Source organism: Neovison vison, chromosome 7 (genome assembly GCF_020171115.1).
Source record: "Neovison vison isolate M4711 chromosome 7, ASM_NN_V1, whole genome shotgun sequence".
Classification (NCBI taxonomy): Eukaryota; Metazoa; Chordata; class Mammalia; order Carnivora; family Mustelidae; genus Neogale; species Neogale vison.
In genome coordinates, this window is record NC_058097.1 from 156,038,103 (window position 1) to 156,058,173 (window position 20,071).

The 20,071-nt window shown below is 51.1% G+C and overlaps 1 protein-coding gene across 1 annotated transcript in view; it reads left to right on the forward strand.

Annotated features, from left to right (window-relative positions):
• The first annotated feature begins 789 nt into the window (after window positions 1–789).
• PPFIBP2 (PPFIA binding protein 2) overlaps window positions 790–20,071 on the forward strand; it is a 154,920-nt gene continuing 135,638 nt past the window's right edge. Inside the window, exon 1 of the mRNA XM_044258747.1 lies at window positions 790–920. Within this exon, the coding sequence (XP_044114682.1) occupies window positions 849–920 (72 nt within the window). The 5' untranslated portion in view covers window positions 790–848. The remainder of the gene's footprint in view (window positions 921–20,071) is intronic.

The following is a 20,071-nucleotide window of genomic DNA, read 5'->3' on the forward strand; positions in this document are numbered from 1 at the left end:
AAGTGCTTCTTGTCCTTAGCTGTTCCCAAGACCCAGAGCTGACCACTAGGGGGAACTCCACTCCAGATCGCGGGGTTCAAGCGCGCCCAGACGCTAGCTAGGTTGACTCAGAGCCTTCCAAACGGGTTGTTTGTAAAGACCGGGAATGAGGCAGAGCTCGGGCCAACCTCAATTTGGACTGCGTCGCATGCGTTGGCGCGGTGCGGGGCCGGGGGTGGGGGGCTCCGAACACCCAAAGGGTTGCTGTTCTGAGTACGCCTCTAATCGGTCTTCCTGTGGCATTTCTCTGTTTGCAGTTCTCGATACAAATTGCTTTTCTGTTCCCTCCTTTCCATTTCCGACGGCCGGGGAACGATGCTGACGGGCTGGAGAAATCCAGCGGACTGGCAGCACCAGCGCTGGGACCTGCCCGTCCGTCTCCCCGAGGCCGGAAGGGTGCAGGAGAGGGTGGTGACAGGAGTGGGTGGTGACAGGAGTGGGGCGGGGCCGATTGGGGCGGAGCCTCCTGGGAGGCGAACTCTAAACACGTTCCAGGGGGCGGGGCCGCGGCTGGGCAGACGGGGCGAAAGCAGGTTCGAAGGGGCGGGGTTGAAGAGGCAGGTCCCAGAGGAAAGGGAACCTTTGGCGGACGGGTCCCTGCCGGCTGCCCTGCCGCGGGAGAGGAAAGGGGATTTGAGGGGCGGTCCCAAGGGAAGGAGGGCGGGAGAAAGCCGGCGCTCCGGGACAAGCCTCCCGTGGGTCCCGCCCCCGTCACGTGGGCTCCAGACCGGGCCGCTGCCGCTCGGTCCGCTGGTTGGTCGGTCAGTTGGTCGGTGGGTCAGTGGCCTGCAGCTCGGTTCTCGCCTCTCATGTTCGGAGGTGGGAGGGACACGGGAGCGGCCCGCACACCTGATCCGCCCGGACAGGAGCCCTGCACCCAGGTCAGTGGGCTCTCCCCACGCCCCACGTCCCCTGCGCGTTCCAGACCGGGAGCCCCCGCGGGGGCATTGCCTGGGGAACCGAAAGCCCCCAGATTCAAGAACCATCCGAGGAGTGGGAGTCAGTGCCAGTGAGGGCCCCAGAGCGTGTCCCAGGCGAGAGAACAGGAACCCTCTTCCTTTTCCCTGGCCAGAATTCTGGGAGGAGGGTATAACTCCTGCGGATTTGCTCTGAATTTCCACCCAAACCTGCCCGGAATTTACAGACAGTCCGCGCGCCCTTGCAGGTGCCAGCTTGGCCCTGGAGATGCGGGATGGACAGTCACATTTCTTTGCGGTATGTCAGCGAAGCACCGGCGTAATGCAGAGAGCCCACGGTGGTCGGCCGGTTTAGGGTCTGTTTGCCCAAACATCGTTTTTCGAGTGTGTTCAGATGCAACGCCTTGACTGAGACCAATTCTGTAATTGCGAAAACGCAACGTGCCCCAAATCTCAAGCCACTGCGTCCCAGTAGACTGCCAGATGGGGAAGGTGCTAGTTGAAAGTGGGCTCCTCCTCTCCCTCATGACATCCCATCTCCAGACCTGCAGTTTTTCTTCAAATGAAAATACGATTATATGTTTTTTGAAAAAGTAGAATTTCCAAAGTTTGCAGGGGATTGAAACAAGGATTCCAGCTAGTCTTTAATCCTCTTAAAAAACAGACCCAGAATATTGTATTTCTACTTATAGAGCAGCTGGTTGTGTCGTATAGGTCCGTCCCTCTTTGCAGATTTCTAAGTCCACATCCTATCTTTCTCTTCATCTGTTTCTTTCCTTTCCCAGTTCCTTAACTAATCATAATATAAATCTCAAGTGTTTACAAATTTTATGTTGCATTTTGTGAAGTTAAATGCGCAACTACAGAAAGGTAGTTGACTGTGCACAAAATTCATCTTCAGTATGTTCTGTCTTTGATTATAATATAGAAAATATAGAATATAGCAATATATAGAATATATATAGAGAGAGAGAATATAGAAAACACAAAATAGCATTTAATTTAGAGATTGTTTTTCTTTGGGACTTGAGAGGCAGCCCATTAGTATTCTGCTTAAATTCATATTTAAACGACCTTGAAGTGGGAAATGAGAGACATGAATTTCTCATTTACTCCGTTCATCCATGATTTTATCAACACATTTATTATTATCATTTTTACTTAGAGATTTGATGATGTGCCAGTTATAATTATTGTATTATAATATATTTTGTTTCATATTTATATTAATTTTTTATATTATACATAATATATCACCTAATTATGTTCTATTGTAATATAACTATATTAATATAATATTTATATTAATGCATTTATTGTATATAATACTGAGGAGACAAACTGAGAATCATGATCTCTGCTAGGACAGCTGTGGCAAGTGTGGTGGCTCTAAGACTGAGCAGAGTGAGTGAGATAAATGCAACGAGAGAGGGAAGAGGAAAGAGTTGTGGCAATTCCTATCTTTCTTATTTTTTTAAGATCTTATTTATTTACTTGAGAGAGAGAAGGAGAACAAGTGGGGGTGGGGAGCAGCAGAAGGAGAGGATGAAGCAGGTTCCCCCCTGGGCAGGGAACCCAGTGTGGTACAGTCCCCGAACCCTGGGATCTTGACCTGAACAGAAGGCAGATGCTTAACAGACTGAGCCACCCAGGTGCTGCAGGAATTCCCATTTTTCATCTGACCAGGGAAGATCTGGGATAATTTCAAGAAGTGGATGACTTGTGTGATGGATTTCTCCTGGGAGTGAGAGGATTTCTCCTGGGCGGGTGTCTCCAGGCAGAGGCGGGTAGAGCGTGGTGTGGGCTGAGAGCTGTGCAGGCAGGCAAACACCAGCTAGCCGTGAGAAGTGGCAAGTGGCCCAACTGGGTTCCCAGGTGAGTGCTAGGCAGTAAAGCTGGTGACAAGGATGAAGCATGGCCCCAGTGGGCTTTGAAGGCAGAAGTCCAGAATTGGAAAACATGGTAGCCAGTGAGAGATTTTAAGCAAGGGATTGACTGATGGTTCTTGGTGAGCTTCTCAAAGTCCAGGACCTTGGTCCTTGGCCGTCCTAACCCCTGGCCTGATGTGGAGAAAATCCAAGAAATATTTGTGAACTGAATGATCAGGCAACACCTTAGAGCTGAGCTTCTCAACCTTTAACAAGCTTAAGAGCACTAGGGTATCTTGTTCAAATGCAGATTCTGATTCCTAGGTCTGCCAGTGGGATCTGACCTACATTTCTAAAAAGTTCTAGGGTGGTACCCTTCACTGTCTCTGGCAAGGATTAAGGGCCGTTGTTTGCAAACCTGGGGAGCTTTTAAACTATTTGGAATGAAGTGAGTCTGGCGTGGTGTTTCCAAGTTTCCCCTGGGGATTCCAGTGAGGGCCAAGGTGGGGCCTGCTCAAGCCCACTGTGGCTGTGCTGTGGGAAGGTGTGGGGGTGGAGGGGGCAGGCACAGGGAGGGGGGTCTAGTTAGGACGTTGAAGGTCAATCAGGATAGAAATGGGAAGGCCTTCTATTGGGCCTGAAAGAGTGGGATAGGTAGGAGAGACTCTAGAGAGATGGAATCTATGGCCAAGGGTTCAGGGAGTGCTGGTGTCTATTTTTAGAGTGACTGCACAGCTTGTAGAAGTGAGGAGGGGGAAATCATTCTGAGAGAGTTCAGCTTTGGAGAAGAATGGCATGCCCTTCAGGCTATAACATTTGTTGTAAAATTTGGAAATTGGTTTTGACGTGGCCATTTAAAAAATTTTTTTTCCTGAAATACAGATCTGTTCATAACACTTCCCTGCTCTACATCCTCTGGTGGCTCCCCTTTTGCAACACAGGAGAAGGAAAAGCTAGTATGAATGCAGCTAATGAACCATCTAAACATTTAGTAAATTCCCAGACTGCGCCCCATTCAAGAAGTGACCCATGGGAGGGTGGGGGAAGATGTGACATTGTCACCACTTGGTGTGGGCACAACTAGACTGCAAGCTTTTGGCAGCTTGGTGTTGTCCTGAGTCACTGTTTTTCCTGCTTCCTCCTCAGAGCCATTCCACTTTGTTTCCTGGTGTCATTCTTTGGTTTCAACACTTGGTGGCACCTCTGGGTCTCAGTTTTCCAAGAATCCACAGGTGGTCTCAGAAGGGCGGGCTGTATCCCTTTTAGACTCTGAAAACCTGGTCTTAACTCCCCCTTGGGGATCTTCAGGACATCCATTCTTATCTCTGACACACTCAGTAAAGAATCTAGGAGATGCTGTCCTAGAGCAATCGTTTCGCTTCAGACCCAGATCTCCTTCTGGCCTTGCAATTTTCCAGGGTTCTGTGAACTGTCAGTTTGTCTTCAGGAAACCCATGACTTCTACTTAGTACTCCAAGGTAATTCCTATTTTGGGGTCCTCTCAATTCTTGCTTTCATTTCCTCTGTCTGACACATCCATGCTTATGCACACAGAGATGCAGGCTCTTAATCACCATGTTCCACGTGGTGCAGTCATCTGGGCCCTGGAATATACCTGTGGATGGAAGGTCTCCACAAGATGGGGTAGGATTGCCTCCTTGGTAGGATAAAGTGTAGCATCCTTGTCTGGCACTGAAGGCCCTGCAAAGACTGGCAGTACTGTAGCTCACAGCTGTATCCCCACTGTTCCCCAAACTGAGTAGCTCACCAGTTTCTGTCTTATGCGTCTCTCCATCTTTGCACACGCTACGTGCTCTTCCTGGAAAGGTCTTCCTGGAAAGGTCTCACTCTGTGAGATGAATGAACTCTTATTAAAACTTCAGGATGCAAATCAAACCCTTGAAACCCCTCTCTTCCTCCCATCTCCAAGGCACTTGGACTCTTCTTTCTGGGGCATACATAGAGAACTCAGGTGTGATACTTAGACACTTCATTTGCATTATCTCTGTCCACACCTGCTCCAGACTGTGAGCTGCTCCAGGCCTGCATCAGCCCTTGGGTGCAGCCCTACACTTAGCAGATGTGCAGGAAGAGTTTGTGGTAAACACAGACCCTGAGCTGGCTGTTTTTGCTGTGTTTGCCCTGGAAGAGGCGGAAAGGGGTAGGCCCTTTTGCACCAGAGATGAGGGAAGAAGCAAGAGGACAGCCTGAAAGTCTGGGACAGGCCTGGTGAGGAGTGGCCCACAGGGCTAGAGTCAGAGGGTGGGGTGGGGAGGGGACACTGGGCGAGGTGAGACTGGAGTCAGGCTGGGGTGAGGTCATGGAAGGCCTTGAACTCTGCGGCTAAAGAACTGAAATTTTAATTCCCGTGACCCTGAAGGTCTTTCAGTGTGGAAAAGACATGGAGAAATCTCTGCTTTCAGGATGATCCAGGGCTGGCAAGGGCAGCATGGAAGGATAGGAAGCAACCTCCTGTGGAGTATGCTGTTGGAATAACCCATGGAGGTAGCTTAGGATGTGAATTAAGGCAGTGGCAGTAGAGATGGAGAGGGATCTTGCTAAGAAATCCTGCAGGATTGAGTGATTGGATTTGAGGGAGAGGGAAAGGCAGCAAATGGGACAGTGACACTTTGTGCTAGTGTGCTGGGAGAAGAATGAGGCATTGTCAGTAGCATGAGAGCATGGTGGAGATTCTTGGAAGGGGGAAGGGAAGTGAGGATGGTTAGTTCCTTTTGGAATCAGAAGAGAAGTGGGTACTTTATTGCATCATATATATAGACACACATCATATACACACATGGATGGTGAAGCTACCAGAGGAACCTATCTAGGGTCACCTGCTCCTGGTGGTAGAACCCAGGCAGCCTGGCCCTCTGGCCTGGGGCTTTATCCTTTGGAGCACCATGAGCTGGCCAGAGTAGAGCTGCCAGAAGGTCCAGATGGAGATTCCATTAGGCAGTGAAAAACAGGAAAGAGACCAGGTTTGGGGTGAATTCAGTCTGCAGAATAGCTAAGCCTAGAATCTTCCAGGTCAAGGACTCAAAAGAGAAGTATCTGTGGTGGCCAAGGCCAATGTAGGTGTGAAGGCTCCTGAGTCCTCTCTGTCCTGTGGCCCAGGCGTGTGTGGGCTATTGGGGAGCTTTATGGCATGGACACCCACACTTGTTAGTGCTCAGTGTGGGTAATATGTCCTAAATGAATTTTCTGGGAGTACACCCACCCCTCTCTCAGTTCTCCAGAAGGATGTATTCTAAGACCCAAACCCTTTTTCAAACCCTTGGCAAATTTTAGGGACCCATCCAATCAGTCAGTAGAAGTTGGCTGTGGTGTGGTGGAGTGGGGGTGGTGGGTGGCTCCCAGCACAGGCCCTTGTGTAGGGCCTGCGTCAGGGATCCAGATGGTTGGGGGAGGGCTGTCCGGTGAGGGGAGAGGACCTTATCTAGAATCTGCAATGCTGCCTGGAGACTCCGTGGCGGGAGGCTGCATTTCCTCTCCTCCTCACCTCTCCCTTCCACACCTTTCTGCCTGGCGGTGCTCCTTCGCCCCCAGCCTCCCCGGGGCAGGTTCTGCTTTTCCTATGGGTCAGTGGTCACCTTAGTTTGATGAGACAGAGCTGGGTTAACTCATGAGAATCATTTAGAGTATTGCCTGGTGTGTGGTCATTGCCAAAGGAAAACGAAGACAAGGAGTGCTGGAATTCAACCTAGAGGGAAAACTTGTCAAGCCTCCTGGCTCTTTGGAGCTATACAGCTGCATCTGGGAAATTTCTGCCTTATCTTGTTTTGAGTTTTTGTTTTTTGCTATTCATTTATTTATTTTTACTGATAGAAAAATGTATGCAGAGCTGCTCATCCACGGTAAAGGACAGCTAGAGATTGCAGACTTGAGATCTGGGTTGTCCGGGTCTCAGGAATGATTCATGCAGAGGTGGGTGAGTGGAGGGCCTTCTGACAAATCTCCTGAACAGCTTGTTAACCCAGGTGAGGCTAAGGGGAGTGATGGTAGCCTGGCCTCTCCCCTCCGGCCTGTAGCTGCCGAGCAGGTCCCACGTGGCTCTGCTTGGGGTGAATCTGTTTCCTCCTGCTGACGAAGACAGGCAGAGGGAAGGGGTGATCCGGATCCTGGTCTTGCTCTCTGTCTGCCCAGGGATAGCCATGGCTTAATGGTTGCTGGGAGTGTCCTCGGGGCACAGAGTGCAGACTCCTGCCCTGACTCTCGGGCAAATGCATCAGTCCACGGCGGCAACTTCTGTGCGTGTTTGGAATATACTAGCTGCATGTAGCTGGGCCTCTCAGCTGGGCAGGGACGGCTCTGACTGGGAGGGCCACTCCTGGGACTGCACTGGTATCCAGAGAGGTCTTAGCAAACGTCTGCAACCTGCTTCTGGCAGAAAAGCCCAGAAGACTCTGACAAAAGGAACTCCTGAGGCTGACAGACCGTATGTGTGTGCATGCGTGTGAATGTGTGTGTGTGTATGTGTGTGAGAGAGAGAGAGAGAGAGAGAGGAAGGAAGGGAGGGAGGGAGGGAGGCAAGCTGGCAGGAAGGGAGGGAGGGGGAGAGAGAGTTACTCCTGTAGGAGCCAAGAGGCCTATTGTCAGAATTGGGGAAAAGAGATGGGCAGAGCTGCAGCTCAGGCCAGAACACCAAAATGAGCTCTCTTTCTTTCCTACATGTGCATGTGGCACTTGCTCTCTTTCCAGGGGCAGCGCTTTCCTTCCCTCATTTCCTGACTCAAAGAGCTTTTGGCGTGAATAGCTAGCTGGACATTGCACTGCTTCATGAAGACAACAAAGGTGTGGGTGCACGGGGGGCCCCCAGAAAGCTGCCTCCAGAGGGAGTAGAGGGGGAGCGCCGCGCTTTAGTGGATTTTACAAAGGGCTTGTCTCACGAGGTGAGTGATACTACTCCCATCATATGGTAGGGAAATAGGTGCCAGAAAATTCAAGTGATTTTTTTTGTAAAAACAAACAAACAAAAAAAACCCTCCAAGTATTAGATTTAATTTATTGTCGAAATTGGGATACTTTTGAGTGTGAAAGGAGGCAGACAGATGCTGAGCTGGGTGGGATCTGGGGTGACAGGACTGTCTTGGGCATACCAGAAGTGTGGTATCTGGCTCCGGATTAAGTAAGTGACCAGGGCGGGTAATGGGAGTCAGGAGAGGATCAGGGAGAGGGGGCTGCAGTAGGAGCAGGCTTAGAACTTGAATTTGTGCAAGAAAGGCAGATTCTTCTAATTCAACATTTTACCAAAGCAGAGGAATCATTCTTGGCTCTGACACCTGACCTTGACGGGATGTCATGAAAAAGTTTTATTACATAAGCTCTTCCCGTGATCAGCCAAGACATCTGGTTCTTCGATGCAGAGCGCTCACACAGTAACAACCACCGCCACCCCGTGTGTCTGTCTAGGTTTTCCCTGCGCCAGCTCACTGGGGCCACATAATGCCTCAGGCAGGGATTATTGTCTTGTTTCTGGAGATGAGGAGACGAGTCTTGCCTACTGCCCCCAGCCTCCCAGCATGGCGGGCTCCCACCTTCCTCCACTGTGAGGGCCTCCCTGATCTCCGAGGACCCCACTTGCTCAAGTGTGTAGACTTCGAACCATACAGCCTCCCTTTCAAGGCCACTCTTCACAGACTTGCTGTTGCTACCCTGAGCTTTAAGTTCTTCATCTGTTCAATGGGAACAATAAGAAGCCTGTTCCATTGGGTTCTGGTGAAGATTTTAATGAGGTGATACACGTAGTGTTGATTGTGGATTGCAGTGCTTGGCATAGCCTACGTAGTCAGCAGTTGGGGTTGTTACCATGTTGTCCTCTTCTCAGGAAGCCTGGCAGAGAATATTTTGTCAAGAAGAGTGACATATCATCTAGAGGGCTCATTCTAAAATTTCAGGGGGAAGGAGCATTCCCTGGGCCTCCAGGTGTGACTCAAAAGGACAGCCATGGTGGAGGTGAGCCGGAAGTCCAAGAGGCAGAAGTGCATGACCGGTGGGAAACAGCCTGGTTTCAGATGGCTGGTCACCAACGTACAGCACAAAGGCAGTAGGGAAGACTGAAAACCCAAACCAGCTCAGTGAGATGTGGTAGGGGGAAGTGCTAAGTCCTATCCATAGACTCCAAAAATCACTGGTATAGGTTTCCTACCTGGCCACATGGAAAAGCCCATAGATGTCAGCCTGGTTGCATTAATAGAAGTCCTGGCTTTAGACCTTGCTAGAAGATCATCCCTCTTTTTTCTGCACTGGCCAAGACTGGACACACCACATTCTGGGAGCAGGTGGAAGAGGTGTGCTTAGTGCCCCAAAGCCGGAGTCTGTGTCCTGCAAGCTTTGAAAGGACCTAAGGACTGACAGGAAGACACTGGGGCTGTGATTGTGATTTTCAGGTTGGGGACAGAGCCATCTTGTTCTGTGTTGCTCAGAGGCTAGAGTTGGGGGTCCGTGGTGGGGATGGCAGAGGGAATTAAGGAAGAGGCAGATTTCAGTTCTTTGTGAGAAGTTTTTTGTTTTTTGTTTTAAAGATTTTATTTATTTATTTGACAGACAGAGATCACATGTAGGCAGAGAGGCAGGCAGAGAGAGAGAGAGAGAGAGGAGGAAGCAGGCTCTCTGCCGAGCAGAGAGCCCGATGCGGGGCTCGATCCCAGGATCCTGAGATCATGACCTGAGCCGAAGGCAGCAGCTTAACCCACTGAGCCACCCAGGTGCCCCTCTTTGTGAGAAGTTTTGTGGGGTAAGAAATTCTGCATAACTCAAGCTTATCTTGAGGGCAAGTTCTCAGAGCCTGTGTTGCAGTCTTACCTCAAGAAGGTGTTGTCCAAGTGGTCTTCACTAGAGAGAAGTTTGCCAAATTGCAGGGGAGACAGGGTTTGCTGAGAGCTTGAACTGAAAGTGCAGCAGGATTGTGGAGATGGTTGGCTTCTGAGGTGGAACGAAGGCAGGAGGCTGGGAAGCGTGGTCCCAAAGTTGTGTAAGACCTTCTCTGGCCCAAGTTACAGGCTGAAATCCTGCTCAGTAATGGCCTGGGAGAGAGGAAAGGCTCTGAGGAAAAATGGTTTTGTGACCGGAAACTCAAGGCCTGGGATCCCGAAGAAGTGATTATACTCTGTATATTCTCTGCGGATACCTGCCTTGGCCCAGCCCCCTCACTGGGGTTTGAGGCCTCTTGCAGACTCAGGGTCACCCCTCGAAGATTTCAAGAACACAGCATCCTGGTGTCTAAAGAACCCGGGCCATGTAGTCTGAGGCACTGGGATCGCAGCATCGAAGAAGGGATGGTGGATATAGGAGAGAGCCATCTCGGAAGGCAGTGGGGACGACACTGGGAAGTCTGACTGTCTGTCTGCAGTCTGGGCCCCAGAGCCATCTTCCAGCCCCAAGATTTGCCCAGGAAGGGCTGTGGGCAGTGGGGCCTTATTCAGCTAGGCTGAGGTTTCGGGTGGGGTGCATGGGTGGAGGATGGAGAGCGCTGTGGTTAAGCAACGTGGATGCCTGAGGGGTATGCTCTCCTGGCCTGGGTGGCAGGAAGGGAGGCCATGGAGGCCCTCAAGTCAGAACCGGCCCCCTGGATCCAGGGCACCTCCCCCTTTTAGGAACAAAGGTGGAGCCTAATTCTAAGTGCTCTGGAGCCAAGAGACTCGTGACCTCATTTAATATTTCAGTCACCGAATGATTTTTGACCATCTGTGCTGAGGACTGCGGGAACCTGAGATGAGTAAGACATGTCCACTGCTTGGGTCCAACTTCAGGATTGTACCCCTTCCTCAAAATCGGCAATGCTAACCACAGAGAGAACATGGGGAACATTCAGAGAAGAGGTTGGGGCACTTGGTTTGCTGAGGAGGTAGCCTTTGAGATGTGTCTTGAAGGAAACAGAGGGACCAGAGACACCCCTTTCTCTGGGTCCAGGGTATTTCTAGCAGAGGGGACAGCAGTGGACAAAGAAAACCATAGGAATGGTAAATTAAAGAGCATATGTGGACAACAGCCAGTGGTTTGGTTTGGTGTAACCAAGGAGTGGGGTTATACAGGGCGCTGGGGATTAGAAATCATCATTTATTAAGTCCCCACTGAAGAGGAAAATGACTCAGGAAAAGTAACTTTTCCCAAGGTTCTCCAGCTGGCAGGAGGCTGAAATAAGACTTGGGCCCAGTCTACCTGATCCTCAAGCCCATGTTTTTTCCATTCTATCTTGCCACCACATTGAAAGGTCAGATTATTCAGAGTCTTAAGTTTACCACAAAGATCAAGCCTTCATGCTGGGGCAGGAAGCCACTCAGGCTGCACGTGTCAGATGACATTAACCTGTGAGAAGCGCTTGGTGGACTTGGCCAGATTAAGGACACGTAGTTAGCCCCAGTAAATACACACGTACACACAGAGAGACCTATTTAGAGATAAATTTCTAAAATAGAGGAGGTTGCATAGTGTCGTAGAAACTGTTACTTCCTGAGCTCTCTAGGCAGTTGCTGATTTCCTGGCTGAATTCCACCCACTCAATAAAGTATATTAGAATGGGGCAAGATAACCTGGGATCTTCTCTAATTTATACAAAAAGCTTCTTGGCTTTAGCTGCTCTGTCATTAGTAACAGGTTGCTTACAGCCCACCTCATCTGCTGGGGACCTGATCAGTAATGTGGACTGTGTGGCTGGGGACCCCAGAGTGTCGGCAGTAAAGGGGGTACCTGGGGTGGGTTGGAAAGGTGGGGTGAGGGATGGGAGTCAGAAGAGCCTCCACAGGAACCCAGGTGGGGTTGTGGGTGGAGAGGAGGGGCCAGCACAGCTCAGTAAGCGGGCAGAGAGCCTGCCCGTGCAGGAGCATGGAGTGGGGGCAGGGTGCTGCGTGAAGGAGAGCATTGTTTCCACCAGGCATGTTCAGGCTCTGAGCAGGTGGGTGCTGGTAGTGGCTGCCCGCTGAAGTTGGGGTTCTTCCTTACCTTGTAAGCCAGCCAGTCGTGTTGCTGATCAGGTCTGCCCAGAGCCCCATCCTGTGTTCAGTGTGGCTGCCCCTCCTCCCCGCAGCGGAGCTCAGAACCCAGATCTGGCCCTGGCAGCTCCACCCTGCTTCCTCAGGGTGGACCTGGGGTCCTTCCAGCTGCCCAGTGGGATGCTTCCCCTCATCCCAGAGACAAGAGCCTGAGAAGACCACCTCAGGGAGGCTGGGGTGCCATTCGGGTAATAATATCTGAGCTGCAGTGACTTGGGATCTCGTGTTAATGGGAGTGCAGGTGAGACAAAGCTCTCCCTCCGCATCCTCCCTGTGAATCAGGAGCCCTTTGAAAACTGTTAAGAGCTGCATCAGGGTCACAAATCCAGTCCTCAACTGTCATGGATATTTGTATTTGACAGAGAATTTTAAATAAATCTTGTGACAGTTGAATGAGGGATGGCGTTCATGACAAGCTTTCTGCAGGCTACATGAGACACATCTCTTGTTGCTTCACTGTGACCCGCTGTGTGTGCAAACCTTCCCCAAGTGTCTCCAGGGGCAGTTGCCTGCTTGGCTGTAGGTGTCCTGGAAGTGTGATGTCCACGGGGAGCAACGGTGGGGCCTCTCTGGGACACCAGTACAGCTTGACCATCTTCTGTCTCTGACACCTCTGAGTTAAAGGGGCTCTCTTGATGCCAGGCCCAGGGCCAGGGGCTTCCTGCTCCACGAATGTGGTCAGGACATGGCCCTTCCTGTCCCTGACCCCTGGAGCCCGGCTTTAGCTGTAGCCTTCGTGTTTGGGGTCTCCCAGATCTGGCTCCCCGCTCGCTGGCTCTCTTCCAGGTGCCTGCCCACAGTGGCCCGTGAACATATGCCTGCTCACCGTCCCTAAGTGGGATGCGCAGGGGCCCCCGATGCAATGGCTGAGGAAGGTGCCAAGGGGCGGTACAAGGAAGCACATGATCAGATCAGTAGGAAACTTTCTGCTCTGGAAGAGCTGGTGGCCTGGACCTTCCTTTCAGATACTGCCAGACAGACACTGAAGGCCCACAGCAGGGGCACTGAGTGTGGAGCCCCGGGCTGCCACCTGGGTGGCTGGCCCTGAGGGATTTGGTAACTTCTCAAAGGTAGTCAGTGTCATATATTTTTCCCCCTCATTCCCCCTCACCCCATCAGGGATCTTGGCTAAATCCATCTGTTGGAATACTGCAGTTAGGGCCATATTCTCTAAGGGGTAAAGGCGAGCATTGCCTGTTAACGGGGCCAGGCTCCCGGCCAGCTGATTTACTCTGTCCTCTCTGCTAACCCTCTGACCCACCCAGTGTGAGGCAGACATTATTATCTTCGTTACACAGTAACCTGAGAGGTTAATATATATTACCCAAGGTCAAAACTAACCTAGCTGTGAGTAGCAGAGCCAGGATTTAAGTCCCAGTCAGTGTGACTGCAAAGCTTGGACTCTTTCTCTTGCCTCCTGCTCCACTCCTTGGGGGTAAGGAAAGGAGTACAGGAGTTCAGGGCTCAGAACAGGGGTGGGTCGGGAGGGGGACTCCTGTTGTGCTGCCTTCCCCTGCTGGGGCCCCTTTCTATACCTTTCGCTCTGAGTCTCAGGCCCTGCTCAGGTATCTCCCCCGGGAGAACAGCTCTGCTTTGTGGACAAGAAGTGTGGAAGATGGAGAGAGGCCCCCAGGAGCTCTTGCAGATGCTCCCACTTCCCTGGGGTCAGACTGACAGACGTCTAGGAGAAGACCTTGTGGGCCTCCAGAGAGGGGAGACCCGAATACAATGTAATTCTCTAGCCAACTTGTCCTTGGTCTGAGGGACTATGTGTGCGAATGGGGGATTCCTGGATCACTTTTCTTGGGAAAGTCCCTGAATCACTCTGGCCTAAGTGCTGTCGGGGGAGGGAAGCAATCCTGGTGGCAGATGTCTTGTGATGGGTGAGCTGAGCTGGGGGGCTGGGGCCTGCCCCTCCTTCCCCCCTTTGTCACAGACTGGAATTGTTGAACCGGGTGGAGGCAGAGATGGCTGGGCCCAGGGTGCTTGGCTCCTTGAATGAGGCTCGACAGGTAGCTGGTCAGGCTACGGCATCAAGAAAGGCTTCCTTCTTACAGGTACCAGTCTCGCCTTGCTGGTGGCCTTACTCCCTGGGCATGGCCTGACACAGGGCTGACTTACAAAAAGATAAATAAAGGACTGTTAGAGACTCTCCATACCTGGATGTTGTTTAAGGTCTGATGATGCAAAGCAAAGTCTTCCTCAGACTTCGAGGGAAGGGAACAGGTCTGGATGGGAACAGAGCCCCACATCTCCGGACAGGAGGCTGCCCTGTTGCAACAGGCTGGTGCGGCCAGGATCAGACTGGGGCATGCACTAGCGCTCTGGGCCTGCTGTAACAAAGCTCCACAGACTGGCTGGCGAAACAACAGAAATTGGTTCCCTCACAGTTCTGGAGGCCACAAGTCCAAGATCAGGGTGTCAACGGGGTTGGTTTCTTCTGAGGCCTGCCTTTGGCTTGTAACTTGTCACGTCCCTGTGTCCTCCCATGGTCTTTCCGCTGTATCTGTCTGTGTCCTTATAAAGATACCAGTCAGATTAGATTAGGGCCCACCCCATGACCTCTTTTTAATTTAGCTATCTCTTTAAAGAACTTACTTCTAAATACAGTCACATTCTAAGGTCCTGGGTGTTAGACTTAAACATAAAATTTGAGGAATGGGTTACAGTTTGGCCTATAACAGGGTATTTCTCAGAATCCTCAGTGAATAAGCCTCTGTGTGTAGTGAAGGATGGAGATGCACTCAGTGCTGGTCCTGCCAAGGAGTGGGAGAGGCAGGTAGGCTCAAGGCAGCTAGTGGAGAAGCTTGACTGGCCTCTTGCAAAGGCTCAGCTCCATGAAGCCCAGGCTAGGCAGTTCCCTGGTTGTCTGGGCTCTCTAGCAGCTGTGGGTTCTGTGTGCTGTCTTCATCTGGCTCCCACATGGCCTCAGCCCTCCAGTGAAGACAGAGCTGCTAATACCCTACTAATACCCTCCAGCCTGGGCGTGCAGAGGAAGCCCCCTTCTCCTCTGACAGAGGCCAGAGCCAGGCTCTCGTTGCCAGCACACACAGCCTGACTTCAGGAAAATTCTTTGTCTCCTACTGGTCTAATGCAAAAGGAAAACTATTGCATTGATTCCAAATTAAACTGTTTGACAAGTGTTGAAATGAAGGTTCAAAATACAGAATAAATTTTGATTAATCCAGTTCATGTTTATCCAGAGACTGCCAAATTCTGGGGTCTGTATTCCTCTCCAGGCAGCTCGGGAGGCTCGTAGGAGGTAGCTGGCTACAGGCTATCAGGCCCCTGAACATTCTAGATGACAAGAAAACTCGCCAATTCAGATGTGTGTGTGTGTGTGTGTGTTTTCTTGTTGCCTAGCATTCGAAAATAATAGAATAAGGAGAAATGCCTGGTTTTATCATCTGTTAGGGGAAGTTACATCCTCTTCTCCCGTTGTTTCTGTGGAAATATCCTTGAGTTCATCCGTTGTCTCTCAGTCATGCCAGGGCCGACCATGGCCAGTCCTCCTAGCCTCTGATTGTCAGGCCGCAAAGAGAGGGGCCTTATGTGTAGAGAGAGTGAGAGGGGAGAGGCTGCTGTAGACACCCCCCACCCTTATTCAGAAAACTAGCCAAGGTCTCTCTTTCACGCAGCCTTCTCCCTTTGCCCTCCACTCAGCGCTCACACTTAACATTTTGTGTCAGCCAGCGTTTCCTGAGTGTCTGCCTTTGTCAGGTTCATTGCTGGGCTCTGAGGATAGAAAGGCGAATAGCATATACTCCCTGCTCTCAAGCATCTTAATTTTGAAGGGGAGACAGACATACCGAGGATTTGTATAACCAGAGCTGTAAGTGGGATGATAAAAGTGAGTACCAAGTGTGGCAGAACGAAAGGGAAGCACCAGCACCTTCAGGCCCCAGGGTAAGGGTGTCCGGAAAGGCTTCCTTGGGTTGATGCCTGTTGAGAAGGCCTTAGAATATGTGAGATCTGAAAGTATGGCTGGAGAAAAGCATCCCACACAGGAAAGAGAGAACACAGGGAAATCCTTCTGTATTTAGGGAGTAGGAAGTGGCTTGGGGGGCTGAACTGAGAACATGGTGAGAAGTGCAGTTGGGAGGGTCAATCTCACAGGAGGACTTGGATAGCTGAGCTATGGAATACAGTTTTGTTCCTGAAGCAGTGGGGAGCCATGGAGAGTTTGGGAGCAGAGAAGTAGTGCCATCAGCATTACGAAACATATCCTGCCTGCTCTGGGAAAGATGGGTTGAAGGAGAGTCAGCCAGAAGCAGGAAGCCTAGAGGAGGCAACTTTAGCAATGGGAGGGAGAGATGATGAGGGTCTGAATGAGGGTTGGGCTGAGCATTTGGTCAGGTGGTAGGTCCTTTAGGGAGCCTGAATGACACTGCGGAAAGGGCAGCGTCTGTGTCACCAGGAATTTAGATTCGAACCTCAGTTCTGGTTCTGTTGGTCCCCAGCAAGGTAAGGTAGAATCCCGTGCCCTGCTCTGGAAAAGCTCAGATCCCTGAGTGTTAGATTTTAAAAAAACAACGAGCAACCAAAAGCCCTTCTGTTATAAAAAAAATTCAAACACACAAAAGTAGAAGGAACCATGTAATGAATCAACTTACTCCTCAACCAGCTTCAACAATAAGTCCTTGGTTTTTATATTTCTAAGGGATAATTTTTTAAAAAGATTTCTTTCTCTGAGAGAGAGGGAAAGGGAGAGTGAGTGCACATGAGCAGGAGGGGCAGAGGGAGAAAGAGAGAGAAATAATCCCTCTGCTAGCGCAGAGCCCGACACAGGGCTCCCTCTTACCACCCTGAGATCACAACCTGAGCCAAAACCAAGAGTCAGACACTTACCTGACTGTGCCACCCAGGTGCCCTTGTAGGAGATAATTTTTGCAATGAAGCTTTTTGAACATATTCAAGCCGAGGCTACATTGGAATCATTTCTCTGAGTCTGTCAATCAGGTTGAGGCATTGAAATAACTTTATGTCCATTTTTTCCTCCTCGGAGGTAAAATTGTGCACACGTGTGTGTGTTCTCTGTTGTGAGAAGGGAAGTGAGGGCAGCTTTCTTTGTGTTCTGGGCTGAGGAAGCACACTGCTAGCAGTTCTTATCAGTGGGTAAGGTTCTGTCTGCCAGGGGACAGGTGAGGTGTGGACGGCTTGGGAGGGCAGTTGGCAGGGTTGGACACCCTTCTTATCTGCTCACTGAAGGATGCTACAGGGTCGTCTGCAGGTTGCTGGGAAGCCGGGCTCCCAGACAGAGGGCACTGTGTGGATGGTAGGGGTGTTCCCCCAAGCTGCTTTGGGTCCTCCTTGCTAGAGACGAGATGGTGCACCAGTCACCAGTGTGCCCTACAGACCAGCACTGACCAGTCCTATGGCCAGTGCTACTTTGTCATCCTTCACTGAGAGTGACCCAGGTTACTGGGTGTTTGGTAGTTGTTTAGACTACTTAAATGCCCTCTGGGTTTGGCACCAGATGAAAAATAAGACCAGGAGTCAGTCAGACAGAGACTAAGATACCAGCTGTGGGGCTCATAAATGTGTTGACTATGGTCAATAGGGTTCCCAGTGCGTCCCTTTCCTCAGTTAGCATATCCACCTGGGTCAGAGACCTAGATGACTGCCTCCTGCTGGGGACAGGCCACTTCCCTGGGGCAATAGAGTGGGAAGGGTGGGGCTGAGCCACAGGTGCTGGGTTCCTTCCCCCATTCCCTCTGTCAGGTACTTAGCTGCCCCCAGGAGGCAAGGTCAAAGAAGGAGAATGTCAGCCCTATTGCACGTCTCCATGGCAACAGGAAAGAACCCAGATGGAGGTGTAAGCATGGGTTGTGAGCCAGCAGAGGTGCCCGTGGGCAGGGGAGTGGGAATGCTGTCCTGGAGAAAGGAGAATCGCCTTGAATGAGTTTTGATGGACAGAGACTAGAGAAGGGACCTTTATTTTTATTTTATTTTATTCATTTTTTATTTTTTATTTATCTATTTTTTTTTGAGAAGGGACCTTTAGCTTGAGGGACAGTGTGAAAAAGGCACAGCAGAAGGAGAATGCTTGCTCTCCTATGGTTGCAGTGTCAGGAAGTCAGAAGAATGCAGTTGGAAGTGGCCAGGCTTGGTGAGGAAGGGCTGCAGAGTGGTAAGAACTTGACCTTGGAGTTGGACTGCCTGGGTTCAGGCCCATCTCCACTGCTTCCAGGATGTGGGATTTGACCAGTTGCTTAACCTCTGCAAGCTCCAGTTTCCTTTTCTCTAAAATTTGGATAACAGCAGTTACGAATATTGAGGTAAGAGACACCTATCCATGCTTAGTTCAGGGCAGAACGGGTGTTTATGAAGTAGCAGCCATTATTATTACCATAGTGTGTCCAGGACAGTTTGGGGTCAGCTAACAGGTGTCTCAGATGCCAGACTCAGGAGTTTGGATTGCTGTGAGAGAGGCCAAGTATGGCTCAGGTGAGAGGAGGCCCTCCAAGGCTAAGATTCTGATACCTGGATATAGACTGGGTAGCTAGGGGGTTGGGGGGAGATGGAGCTCCATGCCTGGAGCAATCCATTGGCACCTGTTTGCTGTGGAAAGGCCAGGGAGGGTCCCAGGGGAATGCGGGGCGTGCAGGTCAAGCAGACCAGGAGCTACCCCATGGAGAGAGGACCACGCTGAGAGAGTTTCTGATTGTGCTGCATCTCTGGGGCTACTTAGAAATGGCCAGAAGGCTGAGGAACATTTGGATACTTCAGTCTGGAGCTTACCAAGGTAGTCTGGTGTTAACTAGTGCTCAACATGGAGATGAAATACAGATTGCCCAAGGATCGACTGCAGAAGAAACAGGAAGAGAGCTGAGCACAGAATCCAGCCCACAGGACATTTAGTGAAGGGGGAGGACCTGGAAGAACCCATAGAGTGTTTTGTCCCAAATGCCCAAGGAAGAGTACAGTGGGGGTGGGGTTTGGGTATGGATGAGAAGCCAGGGAAAACTATCCCTTGCTCCTTGTCACAGGAGTAAAAGTGCATGTGGCTTGGCAGGGGGGAGGGACCGCAGCAGGGCACAGAAGTGACCTCATGGCAGGAGGTACCAGAGAGAACAGGAGGTGAGTGCTTTGTCAGGGAAGCCAAGGAGAAGCATGAGATGGTACCCAAAGGAAGTGTTTTAGGAGAGCAGAGGCTTTAATGTTTGTGTGGGTCAAGAGGAAGGAATGGGAGAGGGGAGAAAGGCAGATTAAGTTTAGAGAGAGAACCATGGAGAGGCTGGGCCTCTCGTGGGGTTTGATTAGGGGAAGTCTGAGGAGGAGAGAAGGGGAAGTGAGGGATTCTGTTTCTCACCAGTAAAAGATGTGGTAGTGCACTGAGGGGAGTCTGGTAGGAAGGGTGTGCCAGGTTAAAGATCTCCCTCCCCAGGCAGGGGGAGATGGGGGTGATTCATGATTCAGAGGTGCTCTGAGCTGGGGAGGTGCCTGGGTGGGTGTCAGGAGATGGTCCTGTGTGCTGATTGCTGACCTGTGGCAGGGCCCCATCCTGCTGTCCAGAATGACGGGGTGCTGAAGGAGAAATGGAGTCAGGGGAGGGTGTGGGAGGGCTCCTGAGGTAGTCAGTGGAGGGGACAGGCTGCCATGGCCTGGTTCTTCTCAGGGAGAAGGTCCTTGCATCCTGCTCCATTATTGCTGGAAAAGGATGGGAGGCTTCCTGGCAGTGACTCCCATTGCCTGATGTGTAAAGGCCAAGTTCTAGAAGGGGTAAGGCGAGGGACCCTTCATAACCTGGTCCTAACCTCATTTGCTCTCACTCTCTTCCAGTTCTCTGGTCATGCCAAGCTATAGGTATACATGAGTGTGTACACACACACACACACACACACACAACATGCGTGCGTGCACACACCTGCTCCCCAGCGTACCTTAGGGTACTCACACTCCTTTCTCCTTTTGCATTTCTGCATACTGTCCTCTCTGACGCTTTCTGGAGTCACCCACACTGCACTGGTCACTCCTTCCTCCTGCTGCCTTGCCCTGAGCGTGCTCAGCTTCCCTCCCACCCCGGGGGGGCACTGGGTGCTGTGTTGTTGCACGCATGTGTCTTTCTGGAATCCCCGGGGCCTCCATGGTGCCAGGCACCTAGCAGCTTCCCTTTGACTGTCCGTCCGCTTGAATGAGTGCGTGTCACATTGAGCCTTACTATCCACAAAATGATCGGCAAATGGTCGATTTTTGAAGCTCATCTTCTCTTCGCAAGTCACTTCCATGGAAGATTTTTACCTATGACTTGCCTGTT